This window comes from Physeter macrocephalus, chromosome 11 (genome assembly GCF_002837175.3).
Source record: "Physeter macrocephalus isolate SW-GA chromosome 11, ASM283717v5, whole genome shotgun sequence".
Lineage (NCBI taxonomy): Eukaryota > Metazoa > Chordata > Mammalia > Artiodactyla > Physeteridae > Physeter > Physeter macrocephalus.
Window position 1 is genome coordinate 127,759,701 of NC_041224.1, and position 19,017 is coordinate 127,778,717.

Here is a 19,017-nt window from a genome sequence, read left to right on the forward strand (position 1 = left end):
AAATTTAAGACAACAGATATTCCATTCTTCAAGTATTTAAGTGGATCAGGGTTTACTGTTTAGAATAAACTCAGACTAATATAATAACTGCTTGTCGTGGCTTGGTGATTATTATAGAAATAATGTGATTTGATGTTTATTTGTTTTTGCAGACTTATAATCAAAGTCAGTGCAACAAAAGAAGTATTTATAAAGCTATTTCAGGTAATAGGCAGGTCCTTCATTTTTACCAAGGAAGTCCACGAATGGTTCCTGATGGCATCAATCCACACTTACATAAGATGTTCATCACGCATGGTGTCTATGAACCAGAGAAGCCTTCTCGGAACTTGCAGCGAAAGTCATCTATCTTTTCCTATACGAAGGGTAAATAAAATTTTTCACATTTGAGACATGCATTTGTCTTCCTGTTGTTCATTAGCAGGTCATATATTGATACTTTTCTTCTATGAGAAACTCAGCATACATTCTAGGATGTTATAGATGTTCACTTTGAGAAGGATAAGAGATGATTAATGTGGCAAAGGGAAGGAGACACTGGCAGTACAGAATGAAAGAAACTCAGTGTTGGGAAAATTAAAAATATCTTACCAGCCCAGAGAATCCTCTTTACAAATTGTGGAAAAGAAAGAAAATAGTTTTATTATTGAATAAGCATTAAGCCAATTACAATGTGCATTGTAAGCAATCCACTGAGATAATACAAAGACAGAAAGAAATTCTACTCTATTCATCCAAGCAGTCGCAGTCCTTTACATCATTTTCTTAAGATTAACAGTAACTTGTCCTCATATAAGAGGACAGCACCATTTGCTATATGTTCTTTCATAGTTCATTCCAAATTCACCTGGTAATTGAGGTAGCCATTTGTGTTAGCTAGTTGCCTTTATCCAAAGAAATAATAAAACTTCTCTGTCTCTATGACAAGCAGATAAGGACAGCTCAGAGAAAGGTGCCAAGGCTAAACTCTGCAGGTGTATGGGAGATAGTGACACTATCTTCCTTGATGTTTACATTTCAAAGAGATGGCTCCTAGGTCCTTAAGAAAATAAGTTCTGGTTGGAAAGCTGGCTGGAGGCTTGCTTTGCCTTTACAACGATTTGCATAAATATCAAAGGGTTAAATAAAGGATTTAGGAACATTAGGTATCTCTGGAATTGCTCCCAGAAAAAGGGAGGGGGAATTGTTTATTTCCATCTCTGCAAAGGAGAAAATATTCTTTCTTTCTTTTTTAAAAAATATTTATTTATTTATTTATTTGGCTGCACAGGGTCTTAGTTGTGGCATGTGGGATCTTTCGTTGCAGCATGCAGGCTTCTCTCTAGTTGTGGCATGCGGGCTCTAGAGCACACGGGCTCAGTAGTTGCGGTGTGCAGGCTTAGTTGCCCTTCGGCATGTGGGATCTTAGTTCCCCAACCAGGGATCGAACCCTCATCCCCTGCATTGGAAGGAGGATTCTTAACCACTGGGCCATCAGTGAAATCCGCCCCCCCTTCCTTTTTTTTTCAGTTTACTGTTACACCAGATAGTGGTAAAGTTAGACTAAGTTGTTGGTGATATTGAGTCAGTAAGAAAAAAATACTTTGGTGCCAATGAGCATAGTAATGAGAGTGCTAGCTTAAGAACTGCAGAGATTTTGGTGATATCAAGAAAATATCTGGAACTATTAGCACTATAAAAATGAGAAACAAAAACTTTTTTTGTTTAATTTTACTTAATCTTTAAGGTAAGCTTCTAAAGAATCATAAAATCGTGTAATTATATTCTGAGATTTGGAAGAAACCTTGGGGGTCATCTGGTCCAATTACTTACCAAGGTAGGGATGTTTTCTGTAGCATTCTTGTTAAATGTATATTCAGCCTCAACTTGAACATCTTTGTTAATGGAAATTGTATTCTTTTATGAGGGTTCATTCCATCATTGAATAGTCCATATAGAAGAAGTCCCTCTGTTGAAAAAAAAATCTGGCTTTGTACCTTTTGCTCATTGATTTAGTTTTGGGTTTGCCAACTGAAAAAAAATGCACAATGTAAAAGTTGAGAATTATGTTTTATTTGGCGTATTACTGAGGACTGTAGCCCAGGAAGGCAGCCTCTCAGACAGCTCTGAGGGACTGTTCCAAACAGGTATAGGAGGAGCCAGGATATATAGGAGTTTTTGCTGAAAAAGAACCCTAGTAGTTGAGCATCAAAAGATTACTGCTAATCACAAAAAACAGACGTCTCAAGTTAATGATTCTAGTGCTTTTTTATGTATGGGAAGATGCAAGAGTTTGGGCTCATTAAAATTATACCTTTGATAGACATCTTAACTATCTGGAGCCAGTATCCTGTTTTTCTCTATGCTGAAACCCCCTTGGGGGCAGCTGCAGCGGCATGGCTTGATGGCCCCATCATCCTTTGTTTACTGAAATGGCAGGCGACTTTCTTTGCCAACAGCTTCTAGATGCAAAGAGTGGATTTGATCTTTGGTTTACATAGGTGGCAGTTCTTTATATATTTGAAGACAGTACCTCTCAGGTTTGTTCAACTGATTGTTCTACTGGTTTTCATTACCATGAAGTTTCAAAGTTCTTTCCCTCCTAGGCACCTGCTTTGGACTCACTTAAATTTGTTAATGTTCTTTCCCTTAACTCAGAGCCATTAATCAGTGCTTTTTGGATATGCCTATTAAACCTAATGCAAATCCACTTAATAGGAATATACCTGTCATTTTACAAGACTTTGCTAAATTTTGGGTTAAAATGAAAAGATAGTATGTATTTTGAATTCTCTTGAATTTATTAAAAAACTTGATTAGGTTGGCATACATTTTTCTTAGTGATCATTTCATTTTTATAAATGTTAATTAACCATACGTTTAATGATTGTTTATAAAATGTTACTGGGGATGGATGGTAAAAGTCTAGAACCTGTGCTTTTTTAAAAATTGAGATAATATTAGCTCATTTTCATTTTTCTGTGCTTTTCTTCTGCCGTTTTCTCTGATTTTTCAAGTGTCGGTGATTCATCTTGCCAAGATAGTGTGTATGAATGTCATCTTCTATGTATTAGTATATAATTCATTTGGGCTTAGAGGTCTGAGTTTATTTAAAGTGATGAGAATGGAATACCTTTCTACTTCAAAAGCCTTAGTGCCTCAGATTGCTAGATCTGAAAGGGACCTGAGAGATCATCTAGTTCAAACCCCTTATTTTGTAAAAGCTTTCTATATAATATTTGGGACTAGCTAAGACAGAAGCTTCCTGATTCCTAATTCAGTAGTCTTTCTGATTTTTTTTTTCTGCCCTCATCTGTATTGGGACAGAGTTATAGGTTTATTTTTTATCCTTTCCATGTTGGTGATTGTTTTCCTTCATAGAGATTATGGAAATTTAAAAAAGGGTTAATTTACTATACATTTTTTTTAAAGTATATTATTATGTCATTTTTTAAAGCAGTAGGTCTTTCCTATCCCCTTTCAACACCCCCCCATTTAAGACTTTAGTCTTGGCATCTCCCCCGCCCCCACACCAGTTTCAGATAACTTTTCCGATAATGTTATGCTAGAATCATGATACTAGTTTTCATCTGTGAGTTATCTGTTTCCTGCCAGGTCTTAGACAACAAAATGGAGAGAGTCCAAAAGAAACCAGGACTGAGAGCCTAGCTGCCTGGTGATGTTTTGCTAATGAAGTCATTACCAAAGGTTAGCTCTAGATGGAAGGGTGCACTAGTACTTTCAAAGAGGTGAGAGAAGTTTAGAAGATATGTAGAAGCAGGAAGTGATAACCAGAGTGTTTATATGAAGAACACTAATTTTAAGGTATAGAATCAGTGGTTTAGCAGAGATGAGTAGACATAAACAGGTAGAGCGTTTGAGTTGGTGTCATATATTTTGTGTTTGCCTGGCAGATATTTTTAAACCTCTTTTCAATTATTTTTTAAACTTATAGGAGTGAGGCAGAGTAATTCAAAGAATGATTGGTTCTTATCAGAAGAAGAATTTAAATTATGGAACAGACGATATAGATTAAGAGACACTGATGAAATTAAGGAAATAACATTGCCTCAAGTTCAGTTTCTATCTTTACAAAATGAGGAGAACAGACCAGTAAGTTGAACATGTTTTCAGATGCTCTTTATAGCAACTGTGCAATAGCTTTGGAAGTAAAGAGAATGAATGTTCATGATCAGAATGTCAACTTATGTAAAAATTAAGAATGTAAGCAGTGTAAAAAAGAATATTAAAGTCTAACTTGGTAAAACTACTAATTTTCTTGTATTCCTTATTGTATATATATTTTTACATGACTGTAATATATTTACATAAGTTCTGACTTTTCTTATTACTTTCTGCATATGAACATGTCTGTGTAGGTGTAATTTATTTGATTGTTATGTTACTCTGCAATATACCATAATTTGGCTCTTTCCCTGTCATGTTTTAGAATTATTTTCAGTATATTACTAATATAAAATTAGGCTGTCATGAGCATCTTTGTACAAACTTGTTTTCAATTTTTGTTTTGAAATTACAGTAAAACTTTAAATTGGATCTTAGACTTGTTTATTTTGTTTCCTATGAACAAATTATTGATGAACTTAATGAAAGTCAAGAGGATTGAGCAAAGGTTACATATGAACCTAGAGAACTAGAAAAGCATCCTCAAGGAAGATTCCTTTGGGAAGATTTATAGGGCTAGAAATATATGGCTCTTGAGAATTTGTATTTTATTCACTAACAGGGAAAGTGAGAAATGGCAGTAGGCATGAAGAATTGGGATCAGTATCACTGAGAGATTATGACTGCCTCTTTATTAGATTATAGAATATAAATCTAGTATAATAGTAATTTTGAAGCCACACATTTTCTTAAATATTTGCTCTTAACATGGGACTATATAAACAGGAATATGGCCAAGTAGTAACTCATATAACATTTATTTATTTGTGTATTTCATTTTTAATGACATTTATTGTTTTCTAATTTTACAAGCAATACATGTAACAGTTATTTTAAAAATGTATTTAAAAGGGCATCTTTGTACTTTATAAAGTTATTTTCTTTTTTCTCCTGAGATTTTAGTTGAAAATACCTAAATGAATTAAAATTATTTATGGTAGGCTGACTATCTGTATATTAAGTATTTTTTAAATCAGTGTGTGAAATCTGAGTATGTGTGTTTTTATTATGTTAAATTATCATTAATCAAGACTCAAGAACCAACCACTGGAATTCATCAACTCTCTCTCTCTGAATGGAGACTGTGGCAGGATCATCCTTTACCTACATATCAAGTTGACCATTCAGATCGATGTCACCATTTCATAAACATTATGCAAATGATAGAAGGAATGAGACATGAAGAGGTAGGGTTCTACTGTAACTTTCTCTTGCTGGTATGCCAGTGAAACTAGAATACTTAATCTTTATTCTTCTTAATTTGAAGTCTTTATTATAAGAAACAAGTATTTATTATAAATAATCATAGCTAGACTATTTTTGTTTTTCTATATAGCTTCTTGTGATCTCAGTGAGGAACTAGTTTTCTGTCTTAGGAGAAGTAGGCCTAGTTAGAAGAATGTCATTGGTGAATATTGATAGACCAAAGTAAAATTTTAATATATTTAATGATTTTTAAAATTTTTCTTTTATTTAAAATTTTTTTTTGGCCATGCTGCATGGCTTGCAGGATCTTAATTCCCTGACCAGGGATTGAACCTGAGCCCCAGCAGTGAAAGCATCGAGTCCTAACCAATAGACCTCCAGGGAATTCCCATTTAATGATTTATATAAACTGTTTGTAAAGCTAATTTACGATTATTGTTAGATTGGGATCTGCATAGATGTTCTCTATCATATAGGTCGTTTGGTATGTCTCTTTTATCCTGGTGGTAGTTTAGAGATTTAGTGATTTCTTGAGCAGTTTCCTGATTATTCTTCCTTGAGAGAGTCAGAATGATGAACATATTATGAGTGTGAAATCCAAAATGCCTGGGTTAGAAGCCCAACTTTACGTCTTACTAATTGTGCATCTGTAAGTTACTTAACCTCTTTGTGCCTCAGTTTTATCTGTAAAATGGGGATAATGATAATACTTTCTTCATAAGATTGTTGTGAGGATTAAGTGGCTTAATACACATAAAGCAATTAGAATAGAAACTGGCACGTAGTAATTACTCAATAGATTGTAGCTGCTATTTTTATTAGCTGTTGTTCATGAATACACGTAAATAAAGTAATTATTTTTGGATCCCAACAAAGCCTATGCATCAAAGTAACACATTTATTTAGTGCCTTCTACATGGCATGGTTTGTTTTGGCCCTGTGGCTACATTGGTGAAGAAGTCAGATAAAATATTCTATAGGGAGCATATATACTAGCATGGAGACAGACATTTTCACATTAATATTTACTGTATTTATTATTCAAAAAGTGGAGAATTAATTGCTTAAGTCCCTGAATAGTAGAGGAATCCTGACTAAAGTGGCATTCGTGGGCAAGAGGGAAGGATGAGTCAGGGATGGTGGGGACTGTAGTTTTAGATTTAGAGATAAGTAAGACTTGGAAATTCACTGGAAGAGTTCTTGGGAAATTTGTTAAAAACAGTATATTCTAGCTTACAGCCTAGAAGACATACAGGTACCATTATTTCAGATGCTTTAAAAGCTGTTCTTAGTTTACCTTCATCAAGAGAGTAAATTTAACATACATATGCGTGTTTTTCATTTATATATATTAATTTCTTAAATATCTATTTTTAGGAAATTAGAATAATTGTTCAGTTAAATCTCAGAAGTGAAAAAACAGTGTTTATAATCGTATTCTATGTATTAATTTGTACTTTCTACAAATAGTTATCATGGGTCTCTCATGTACTGGGTACTGGGAATACAAAAATATTAACTGATAAAAGATAATTTATGATTTCGCAGTAATGTCATTTCTATTTTGTTTGACTTGGAATAAGTTTTTAAGGCATAAAAAATCATTTGAGTAATGTAATATTGTTTAGAAAATATTTTAGCAGAGTAAAACTCATCTTTAGAATTGTTTTTTTTGGTTTTGTTTTCCTGTGACTTTTTCATTTTCCTTCTTTATAGGGAGAATGCAGCTATGAATTGGAAATTAAATCTTATTTACAAATGGAAGATGTTAGCTCAGCATCTAGTGCTCCCAGGAATGAATATAATCCTTTTGCCAATGGCACCTTTACTAGTAACAAGAAATCTTCATTTACAAAGAATATAAATCAAGGCAAATCACTCTCAATGACGGAATCTGATGAAGAATGTGCTGAAATTTTTAAACAAATTCGTATCAAACCAACTGAAATTGCTTCTCTAAAAAAAAAAGCTTTCAAAGAACTGAAAAAAGATCAACCTAAAAAAGAACATAAGGAGGTTGTTATGGGGCCTTTAGATACTGATGGCAGTTCTACTGCTGAAAATATTTTTCAGGTAGACCTACTAAATGATAAAAGGGTATCAGATACAGATGAAGTTGCTGCCACATGTGCTATCAGTGAAAATGTAGGTAATCGGTCATGTGGATTATTAGCAGATTGGCACTTTACAAATAAACCTACTAGTTCATTTACTGGAAATTTTTTAGATTCTGGTTATAACAGTTTCAGTGATGAGAAATCTCTTCCTTCTAGCTTATTTTTTCCATTTGAGGATGAGCTTTATATAGCTAGGACAGATGACAAATTTTATAATTGTCATTCATTAACAAAAGAGATGCTAGCTAATGTAGAGAGATTTTTATCTCATTCTCCTCCGCCTCTTAGTACACTCTCAGATGTGGAATATGAAATTTCTAAGGGTTCTGCACTTGAGAACTTGCTTTTTCTACCCTACACAGAGTGTTTACAAAATGACAATTCCACCTGTTTGATGTCACATTCAACTATAAATTCTCAACAGAATTTAGAATTGAGTTCACTTAAGTTTATTACTCATCCTTCTGAAAAAAGTTGCCTTTATGGTACAATTAATGATAAGCTTTCTGATGAACCAAGCTTCTGTTACTATGATAAAGTACATAAAGATATTAAAAATGAACATTTAGTATCCAACCATCATATTCAAATAAGCACTGGCCCTCCAAAATATTTTGTTGAAGAAAAGAATCATGATGTTGATAACAGTGGCCTCCCGATATTGCATACTGATCAGGATGAGAGTTTGCTATTATTTGAGGATGTTAATACAGAGTGTAATGATGTGAACCTTCCTCCCTTGAACAGTAAATGCAAATCTTTATGTGTGTCAGACAAAACTGCTGTAAGTGAAATGGCACTGGGCTCTCAGTTCTTAATTTCTGATGAACTTTTGTTAGGCAATAATTCTGAACCCCAAGATCAAATTATCGGTGATACGAATAGTTGGAAATCTCATGAAGATTTGAGAGGTGTACATGAGGAAAAACTGAAGAATGATGAATATGGTTTTGACTGCTCTAAGGATTTATTTTCTGTTACCTTTGATTTAGGATTTTGTAGTCCAGATACTGATGATGAAATACTAGAACATGCATCAGATACAAATAAGAATAAAATTTTAGGTGATCTATCTGGAGGGTGTTTAGACATTAAGGAGATAAATGATGCGAATTATGTTTCAAATCAAGCAGTAATATCAAGAGACCATGTTGATAGTTCTACAAGTGTAACCATTACTAACCCATCAAGTGAAGATAAGCAGAGTCCAACTTTTGCATGTTTTCCAATGAATGCAACAAAAAATAAAGAATTTATGTCTCCTGGTTATTCTCAATTTTCATTGCCAGTAGGAGAGAAAGTTATGAGTACACCACTTTCTCAGTCAAACACGCTGAACTCATTTTCTAAGAAGAGAATAGAAATGGCTAGGAAGTCAGATTCCAATATGGGAAAAATAAATCTACGGAGTTTCAAAGAAACATTGAGTTCAACTTTTGATGATTCAGGACTTTCTATAGAAAAGGCTAAAAGCAGGGAACAAATCAATCTGCATCAATCCTGCTGTTCTGCTAAAGGTAAGATTCCATCTTTATAAAATACAGATCTTTCTAGAATGATTACTTTGGATCATATTCTATAATTTTTCAAAATGTAGTTTCTCAGTATATGGAGTATTGAATTAGGTAATCGATGTACTATATATTTCTTAAGTTGATGCTTACTGATCCAGTATTTATTTTATCTGCATATACTTATGGCATGCATGCCATAGGAAAGGTATTATGCTAGACACTGAAATGTGGAAGTGTAAGATTTGGCTCTAGCCCTTTATTGTAAAACACAAACAACTGTGTGACATATACATTTGAAAAGATACCAGTAAAACATGGAAATAACTACCAAGTGAATAATAAGATGGCAGACATCTAGGAGGTTCAGAAGAAGAAAACATTTTGAACTGGATTAGATTGGAAATGTTGACTTTAAAGGTAGGTTTTCATTTTAGCTCCTCAGGAATATTCATGATTTGGATATGCTGAAAATAATCAGGAGGGAATTTGGATGTTATAAAATGGTGAAAACAAAGGGAAAGAAGGAAAGTGTAAGATTTTGGTGGGATAGTATAAAGTAGAGGATTTATATAGCAAAATTTAGAAATAAGACTATTTGGAAGATGGAGATAGATCATAGCAGATCTATAGGAATCTTTGGATTTCTGTGATCTAATTCTTCAGAAAACCCAGAAAATAGATGTTTAGTATTAAAATGATTTAAGTATCCTTTAGATCCTGTTACAGAACCCAACTCTAGTTTGTGTATAGATTATTATAGCAGGCCATTTATGAATTTTATTCTTTATGGCTGAGGAAAAAGAATAGTTGTAGGGTAAAATGAGAATTTCCTTTGTAAATCTTTTTCTTATCTGTTCTCATTAGCATCAAGGGCATGATTCCTGAATGTTTTGTTTAAGATAAAAACTTATTTAAAATAAGTTCTGGAAATACAGTTGATTTTTAAAAACTGACTATTCTGCATAGTTCTGGAGGTACTCTGATGTGTATTTTTACTAAGTATGTTGCCTATGATCCTTTAATATTTGCTTTAACACCTTTATATTAAGTCTGTGTTAATGGGTGAGATAATTTTTCTTTGTGTCATATTTGCATTAAAACTTTTTTTCTAGCATTGTACTTAACTACTAACCATGGGCAATATAATTCTGAATACATATACATTAAGGAACAATTTATTAGGGAATATTTACTTAGTATTTATTATTCCACTTAACTGAAATAGAAGACTTAGGATAATTTGCTATGTTATATATGTATACAATAATAGTTGATTAAAACACCACTAAAGCAGTTAAAAGGAAAGCCTCCTGGAATGATTTGCTTATTGTAGCTGAGCCCTGCATTTAACTGTGGCTTCCATAGAAGATAATGAAAAAAGGAAAATGAGTTGGATTATATAGTGATCATCTACAAAAAGGATTTATTCAAGTTTATCTGTCTGGGTAGATGTTTTATTAGTAGAGAGTGTGAGGAGAAATTTACTCTATGAGTTTGTATTAGTTTTTTATTGCTGTGTAAAAAACTACTCCCCTTAAATTAGTGGCTTAAAATAACATCTCACAGTTTCTGTAGTTTAGGAATTTGAGAGTTGCTTAACTGGGTGGTTCTGGCTTTCTCTTAGGGTTATAGTCAAGATTTCACTTAGGGTTGCAGTCATCTGAAGACTTGACTGGGCATGTAGAATCTGCTTCCAAGATGGCTTATTTGAAAGTGGGAAAGGGTGATGGGAGGCACACAGGAATCTCTGGTCCATAGCAATTCTAAAATCTAGCAGAGCTGAGATTGGAAGTTTCTTGATTAGTACTCAAAGCCTGGTAATAATTCTTCATGGTTCTTGGCTTTGTCCTCTGGATGCTCGGTTCAATTTCATAACAGGTAGCACCTGTGGAGTTTTCTCAGCCTGCTTCCTTTTAGTGAAAATTTGGAGATCCAAAGCCCTCTTTTCATTTTGTACTGTCTTTGCCCCTTTTAGTTGTAGCTGGCTGTGTTTCTTTGCATATAATTCTCATAAATCTTTGTGGATCTCTTGTGAATCTTATTTGAGGTTCATTCCGTTAGACACTAGCTATGCCCACAAATCTTTTGGAGGTAAGTCCTTCTCTACCTTTGGCTTCTCCTAAGATGTCTAGAGATAGTTCCTTAATCTTCTTAGAAGGCCTGTTGTTTGAGAGGAAATGTAAGAGACATCTTTAAAATGTTTAGAGGGCCTTTTATCTGACTGAATGGTACTCTAAGGTGCCACCTTTGATCTTTCTGAGGTCTTAAAGCATTTACAGTCACACCTTCAGCACCATTTGCACAATAGCTTCTTAGCAGTCTTCTAGATTAGATCTTTGCCTGGAACATTTCTTAATTTAATATTGTTTGCCAGCTGGAGAAGCTGTTAATCTTCAAAACCAGCAAGTCTCAACTGTTTCCTGTTTAACAGTACTTTCTTTAGTTCCTCTCTGTCCTTTCACATTTTACTTAAACAGGAAGAAGCATAGGTAATACCTTAAACATTTTGTCTGGAAATCTCCTTACTTAGATCACCTCATTCATTAGGTATATCTTCATTTTTGGGGTTTTTTTTTTTGGCCACGAGGCACGTGGGATCTTAGCTCCCAGACCAGGGATCGAACCCGAACCCCCTGCATTGGAGGGTGAAGTCTTAACCACCGGACCGCCAGGGAAGTCCCATTAGGTACATTTTCTACTTTCTGTGTTACCACAATGTTGCTAAACTTTCTGGCACTACATTAAGGATCCTCTTTCCTATAATTTCTAATAAGGTTTTTCTTACTTCTTTCTAAGCCCTCACCCATGGCCTCCTAAATGGCCATTAATCTTCCTACAAACAATTCCTTTGAGGCTCTTCAAGCTTTCACTAAAACTTTCCTCAAAAATCCTTTCAGCTTCTGCCCACTCTCTAGTTCTAAATTTATGGCCACAGTTTTTGGTTTTGGTATGGTAATTCCCTATTTCCAGGTACCAAAATCTGTGTTTTTTATCTCTTGCTGCATAACAGATTTCCTCCACAACTTAATGACTTAAAACAGCATATATTATTTCACCGTTCCTTTGGACAGCATATATTATTTCACCATTTCTTTGGACTCTTTAGCTGAGAGTTCTGACTACAGATATTTTATGAGGTTGCAGTCAAGACGTTGGCCAGGGCTACAGTTATCTGAAGGCTTGAATAAGCTCTTGCCATGTTTGCCTCTCCATTGGGTTACTTCCTGTATTCTTATTATATTAGCATTTGGCTTCCTCCAGAGTGAATGAGGCCATAAAGAGAACAAGATGAGACCTCTTATGACCTAGACTCTGAAGTAACACACCTTCACTTCCATTATATTCTTCTGTTAGAAGCAAGTGACCAAGTGTGGCCCACCCTCAAGGGTAGAAGAATTATGATCCAACTCTTGAAAGGCAGGCATATCAGAGGATTTATGAACATATCTTAAAACAACCACAGGGCTTTTATAGAAGGTTTCATAAAAACATATAAAAGGTGTCTTCTGTCAAAATTTTATGAAAGTACAGAAATAGAACTTTCTTTAAGTACCTGAAAACTTGAAGGATTTGATTTCACATGAGTGTTTTGTTTTTCAACATTCTTTCTACCCCCGAATGTCTTGTTCCAATTACAACATTTGAGTGACTACCAATTTTTATTTTACACTCACTCACAAACACATATGTATATGTACACATATGTACATACATACATTTAAAAAAATCTTTTCATATATTGTTTTGTAGCCTTCAACTAGAAAGAGAATAAGACACAAAGGGCAGAAAGACTATAGTAGGTTTTAGAGATGAATTCTAGAACCAATAAGACTAATAAAATTGTATTTTGCACTCTTCTGGACTTTTTTCAGTTAATTTGTAAAACTGAACCTGAGTTAAATATATGTTTATTACCAAGAGTTATCATGTCTTAATTTCTTCACTGGCATTGTTTTAATTTTTCTGTTTTTTCCCATGCTGATTTTTGGGCCAAATTTCTAAAAAACTATCTTGTTTGAGAGTGAATAAATGTTGAGATTGCCAGAAACAATTCTTATTGGATCCATCAATAATATAGATAGTTGTGGTTGGATAAACCACAACAATTGGATAAATCTGTTGACCAGATTCATTATTTTTTAATAAGTTATAGATGAACAGTTAACAAGCAGTGAAAGTGAAGAGGATGAGATTTTCCGAAGAAAAAGTAAAAAGACAAAAGGAAATGTTTTGGAGTCCCCTGAGGTGAGTCATTCAATAATCACAATAACATGATCACATAAAGTTTTTTGTTCCTCTTATTTTTTTTTTTTTTTGGCCACGCTGCATGGCATGTGGGATCTTACTTCCCCAACCAGGTATCGAACCCACACCCCCGGCCTTGGAAGCATGGAGTCTTAACCACTGGACCTCCAGGGAAGTCCTTTTGTTCCCCTTAAAACTATTTTTTTTTTAACTTTTTACTTTATTTATCTACTTTATCTAGAATCAGAAAAATAGTGAAGTTGATTCTCCACTTCATGCTGTCAAAAAGCGCAGGGCTCCTCCAAACAGAGTAAGTAAATAACAAATAATGTATAGTAATTCCTTTTGAAAAAAATATTACAAGAGAAATATGTGTATAGATGACCAGAGGTATGTTTGATCTTATGGGTATATGTTTAACAGAAAAATAGATGGTAAATCCTATGTGACTGGAATTTCTATTTTAATTTTAAACTCCTTCAAAAAACTATTCCTATTTTTGTCAGTACACTCCAGCAATTCAGATTAAATACCTACTTTGTATCTACTGTGTAAGATGTTGGGGATACTGTAAAGATTATTTCCTCGTACTGTTAAGTCTGCAATCTAATAGGAAGGGTAGATAGTAAGTGGATAATTTCCATATAATTTTTTAAGTTAAGTGATAAGAAAAGATAAACCCTTAACCTAGACCTTGGGAGTTCTGGCAAGCTTCTTGAAGATGACACCTTACTTAAATCTTAAAGCATCTGTGGCAGTTAGGGAAGAGAAGGGAGAACGGAAGGCATTCCCAACAGCTTAAAGAAGGACACAAAGTGGGGAAACAGCATCTCTTGTGGTTGGATTGTAAAGACAAAAAGTACCAGGAAGTAAAATTGGAGAAAAATCTGGGTGAGTTTTTGGAAGGCCTTATTCTTTCATTTGCTTACTGAATGGGCTTGAAAGAAGGAAAAGAAGGAGTCCACGATGACTGTCTGGTTTTGGCTTGGGCTAGTTGGCAGATGTGTCACATCTTTAGAGAAAACAAGAAAGAGTGGTAAGTTCGGTGTTGAACATGTTTGAAGTTCATGTGGCATAGTAAAGTGAGTGTCTAGCAGGCATTGACAACTATGAGAATGTGAAATCTGAGTCGGGGGGCAGGTCTTAAGACTAATAGTATTCATTTGTCATCAGTTTATAGCTGATAGCTAAATTTTGAGATTAGGAAATCTTGTGTGTTTTAATTCTCTAATACATACTAGTATAATTTGTGCAAAATTAATTGAAAATGCAATCAGTCATATTAACTTTGTATACTCATAAAACTTCATTAGAAAAATTGCTTTAACTTGCTACTTGAACTAGAATGTCTGATTGACTTACTATAAGTGAATTAAAATATTGATAATGCTGATGCTCAATCTACTTTAACCTAAAATTATTCCTGTTAATTGAAATTATTTTGATAAATTTCTTTTGATTCTTTTGATTGGTTTTATATTATTCTGTAAGAGATATTATAGTAGGTTTCATAGTCAGAATTTGTTGTTATATTGGTTTCTTAGTTTGAAAGGACTCATGTATGTTTGGACTGATTTTGATAGCTGTATTTACAGACTTAACTTTTTGTGTGTGAAGCTCTTCAGGGTCTTGAAAGAGTTAAACTAAAAACACAAGTTTTCATCAGATACATTCAATTTCATACAAAATTGAATGAATACTATACTAGTATTACTTATATTACCTAATTTCTTATTTTAGTACTTAGAATTAGCTAACTTTTAAATTCTTAAGTATTGTTTATTTATAACATGGCTCTGAGTTGTAAGAGCATTTTATTTTTCTAAAAAGAAAATGTTAGGTCAGTTATTTAAAAAGGAAAAATGCAAACAGAAGCAATAACCCTTGAGAAACACATTAAGGTACAACAGTCCAGTTATATTTTCTCATGTAAGAATTTTATTGAATTTTAGTTAGATTTATCATCTAGTGATGAGAGTGAGAATTTTAGCAAACGAGATCCACAATCAGCAGACTTCAAAGATCATAATAAAAGAGGCATCAAAGTCCAAAAGAGACTGAGTCACCTAAAGGTAAACTTTTTTCAGTTTCTTATTTTTATATAAATATACTATATATTTTTTTATTAGTAAAGAACAGTAGATTTTACACAGAAGTAGATTTTTCTCTATAATTTCTTATAGGAAAAAAATCCCAAAAGTAAAAAATATTTTGACATGAATTTTACTTTTTGTATTGGAATTAAAATCTTAAGGTGTGGTATTTTAGTTTCTCTTTGTGTTTTGAAACTATCTTGCAGTGTTGTGTTATTTTGAATGACTATATGAAGAAATTTTAGTGTATTGAGGATTTACTATTCAAATTGAAGAAAATATAGAGACAGAAATCTGAGTTTTAGAATATTTACTTTTGTAATAATTATATTGTTTTTCTTATCTCTATCCAATATTCACATTCTTGGAAAAGAATTCTCAGCACCTTTTTGTCTGATCAGTCTTTCTGTGGTACTGTATTTTTCCGGGCAAAAATTAATTAGCTGAAAGACTCAGGAGACTTTATGCTTATTAAGAAACATTCAGCAAGCTGACATGCTGACTTGTACTTTATTTTATTCATAACAGAATTAAAAGAAGAAATTTTAAATAGGTATACTACTTTATTATTTCTTCTTGCAGTTTTCTATTTTTTAAATTTTTGATCTTAAAAGCACTGGCAAGAAATCCATTTTCCAGAACTGTTTCCAACCATCTGAAGAAATAAAATGATTTTCTTAAAGGCATCTTCCTTTTTTCTCATTTATCTTAGCTTGTAGCTAGGAAGTTTTTAGATGATGAAGCAGAACTCTCCCAAGAAAATGCAGAATGTGTTTCATCAGATGAAAATGATGAGTCAGAAAATGAACAGGATTCCTCGTTACTTGACTTTTTAAATGATGAGACTCAACTGTCACAGGCTATAAATGGTAAGTGATATAATGATGCTTCTTTTTCTTTTGATTTTCAATGCCTTTAATGTGGTTATACTTAAATATTCTAGTCGGTTTCCAAAGAACTTTGACTTTAAAGGGAATTAAATTTGTCACGTGTAAAATATTTGGTCATTTTCATTCAAATTCTGTTAATATTTGCTTTATGTGAGAGTTGATTGTTTATAGGCTTCTGCTAATTTGATTATGTCTCTCCAGAATGACCTAGTTGGCTCAATGTCAGATGTTCATTTAAACAAGTATTTAGTGCCTACTATGTGCCCAGTACTATGTAAGGTTCTTGAGAAAGCTGCATCTGTGAGCAAAATGGACAAAACCCCCTGCCCTTATGAAGCTTACATTTCAATGGAAGGAGACAAGCAATATACATAATAACTAAATTATTTAGTATAATATGAAAACTTTACAGAAAATCAAAAAGAGTTGAGTAAGGTGAAGATTTGGAGTGGCAGCAGTTAGGGGTATTAACAGACAAGCTGCAAATTTAAGTAAGGTAATTAGGGGGTAGCCCTCATTGAGAAGGTGACATTTAATCAAAGACTAGAAGGAGATGAGGAATCCAGCAGTGTGACACAAAGCTAAATTTAAAACCAGCTGAGACACAAAGCTAAATTTATTAAATTTGCTGAGACACAAAGCTAAATTTATTAAATTTGCTAAGGTAAGGGAGATCTACTTTTAGAAAACAGTCTCCCCAAACAATGCTTGAGCAGGTCTTCTATACAATATATTAAGAGCAGATGATTCAGATTGGCTTTAATAGAAATGGGAAAGATTGTGGTGGGCTCTTCTGTATTCTTATCCTTCACAAATCTTGCCATTATTCTGCTCCTGCAGTGCCTGATATGATTTGAAACAGCAAAGTTTCCCAAGGTCCGTGAGTTTTTTTTTTTTTTTTTGTGGTACGCGGGCCTTCACTGTTGTGGCCTCTCCCGTTGCGGAGCACAGGCTCCGCGGCATGTGGGATCTTCCCGGACCGGGGCACGAACCCGTGTCCCCTGCATCAGCAGGCGGATTCTCAACCACTGCGCCACCAGGGAAGCCCCCAAGGTCCGTGACTTTAAAGAAAAAAGGCTTTAAATACAAAGTTCTCGGTACTATGTCGCTGATACTGATATGATGTGCAGAATAAGGTTTCTTTTGCAGGTCTGTAGTATTGTATAATCTGGTGGGAGAATGTTGATGGAAAGATGACAACCAGTGTGAAGGCCCTGAAGCAGGAGTGTGCCTGGCTTGTTCAAGGGAACAGCATTGTGATTGGAATTGAATGACTGAGAAGGGGAGTAGGAGGAAGTGAGATCAGAGAGTAATGAATGAGCAGCCAGCTCATATTATTTAAGTAGTATCGCTCTAGCTTCTCTGTTGAGAACAGCCTATTTGGGAGCAAAGGTGGAAAAAGAGACCATTTAGGAGGCAGTAAGTAATCACAGTAATCTAATCAAGGAATGTTAGTGGCTTCTACCAAGGTGGTGGCAGTGAGAGGGTGAGAAAGATTGGATTCTGGCTGTGTACAGCTGATGGGATTTTCTGATGGATTAGAGAGAAAAAGAGGGAGTCAGTGGGCTTGAGCAGCAGGAAGGACTTTAGTTGCTGCAATTGGGAAGGTTGAAGGTGGAGCAATTGGGATGGAGAGTAAGGAGATCTGAAACTCCATTTAGAAACAGTACGTTTGAAATGTAGGATTTCAAAGTTTTTTTTTTTTTAAGAAAATCTCAAAATCCACATTATCTTTTTTTTAAGCCTCATTTCTTAGCTACTCTTAGCTATATAACTTTAAAAAATGATAGGCCTATGAATCTCACATGAATTATGCTTTGTAGAAAAAGCCAGATTCAAAAGGTTACATACTATATACTTTGATCTATATGACATTCCGGAAAAGGTAAAACTATAGCGACAGCAAATAGAATAGTGGTTGCCATAACTATGCATTTGTCAAGATTCAGAACTATACCCTAAAGAGGATGCATTTTACTGTATATGCATTATACCAAAAAAAAATCTATAAAACAAATGAAAAAAAATCTCTGAAAGCTCCTTGATTGAGTCCTTTTAAACAGTAAACTGGAAATAAAGATCTCACTAAATTTTGTAGGGATTTATCATGAGTAAGAAGTGGGTAGTTAAGTCAGGAGAATATCTAATAGTTGAAGCTAGCTATGGAATGGAGATAAGGGAAATATTATTCAAAGAAAAGCTTATACATCTTGTCCCAAGCATGATAGTCATTAAATTAGCAATGTTATCCCTCAGAATAACCTGTTAATTAATTTAATCACTCCAAAAATATGTAAGGGGAAATGAGAGACAAAAATAAAGTTGTTTTCTGATTACAACCTTAAAAAAAAAAGATAGGCATAAATAAAAACCTGTGTTTCCTAGTTTTTGCTTGACTGAAAATTATGAAACATACTTACTATTGGCTGTGGCTTTTGATGTTTTTAAGTTTTTTTTTGTTTTTTTTTTTTTTGTGGTACGCGGGCCTCTCACTGTTGTGGCCTCTCCCTTTGCGGAGCACAGGCTCCGGACGCGCAGGCTCAGCGGCCATGGCTCACGGGCCCAGCCGCTCCGCGGCACGTGGGATCTTCACAGACCGGGGCACGAACCCGTGGTCCCCGCATCAGCAGGCGGACTCCCAACCACTGCGCCACCAGGGAAGCCCAAGTATAGGATTTTTTTGCCTGGATTTTTTTTTTTTAACATCTTTATAGGAGTATAATTGCTTTACAATGGTGTGTTAGTTTCTGCTTTACAACAAAGTGAATCAGTTATACATATACATATG

General features: G+C 34.2%; 1 protein-coding gene across 4 annotated transcripts in view; it reads left to right on the top strand.

Moving 5' to 3' along the window:
* Positions 1-19,017, top strand: part of FANCM (FA complementation group M) — a 57,551-nt gene that overhangs the window by 26,421 nt on the left and 12,113 nt on the right. For 3 of the 4 annotated variants that reach the window (XM_007112794.4, XM_028495793.2, XM_028495792.2), the window contains 8 exons: positions 153-366; positions 3,935-4,092; positions 5,196-5,351; positions 7,087-9,004; positions 13,149-13,246; positions 13,488-13,556; positions 15,199-15,318; positions 16,052-16,208. In XM_007112794.4, coding sequence (XP_007112856.3) covers positions 153-366; positions 3,935-4,092; positions 5,196-5,351; positions 7,087-9,004; positions 13,149-13,246; positions 13,488-13,556; positions 15,199-15,318; positions 16,052-16,208 — 2,890 coding nt within the window. The remainder of the gene's footprint in view (positions 1-152; positions 367-3,934; positions 4,093-5,195; positions 5,352-7,086; positions 9,005-13,148; positions 13,247-13,487; positions 13,557-15,198; positions 15,319-16,051; positions 16,209-19,017) is intronic. The other variant, XM_007112792.4, reaches the window with a different exon arrangement.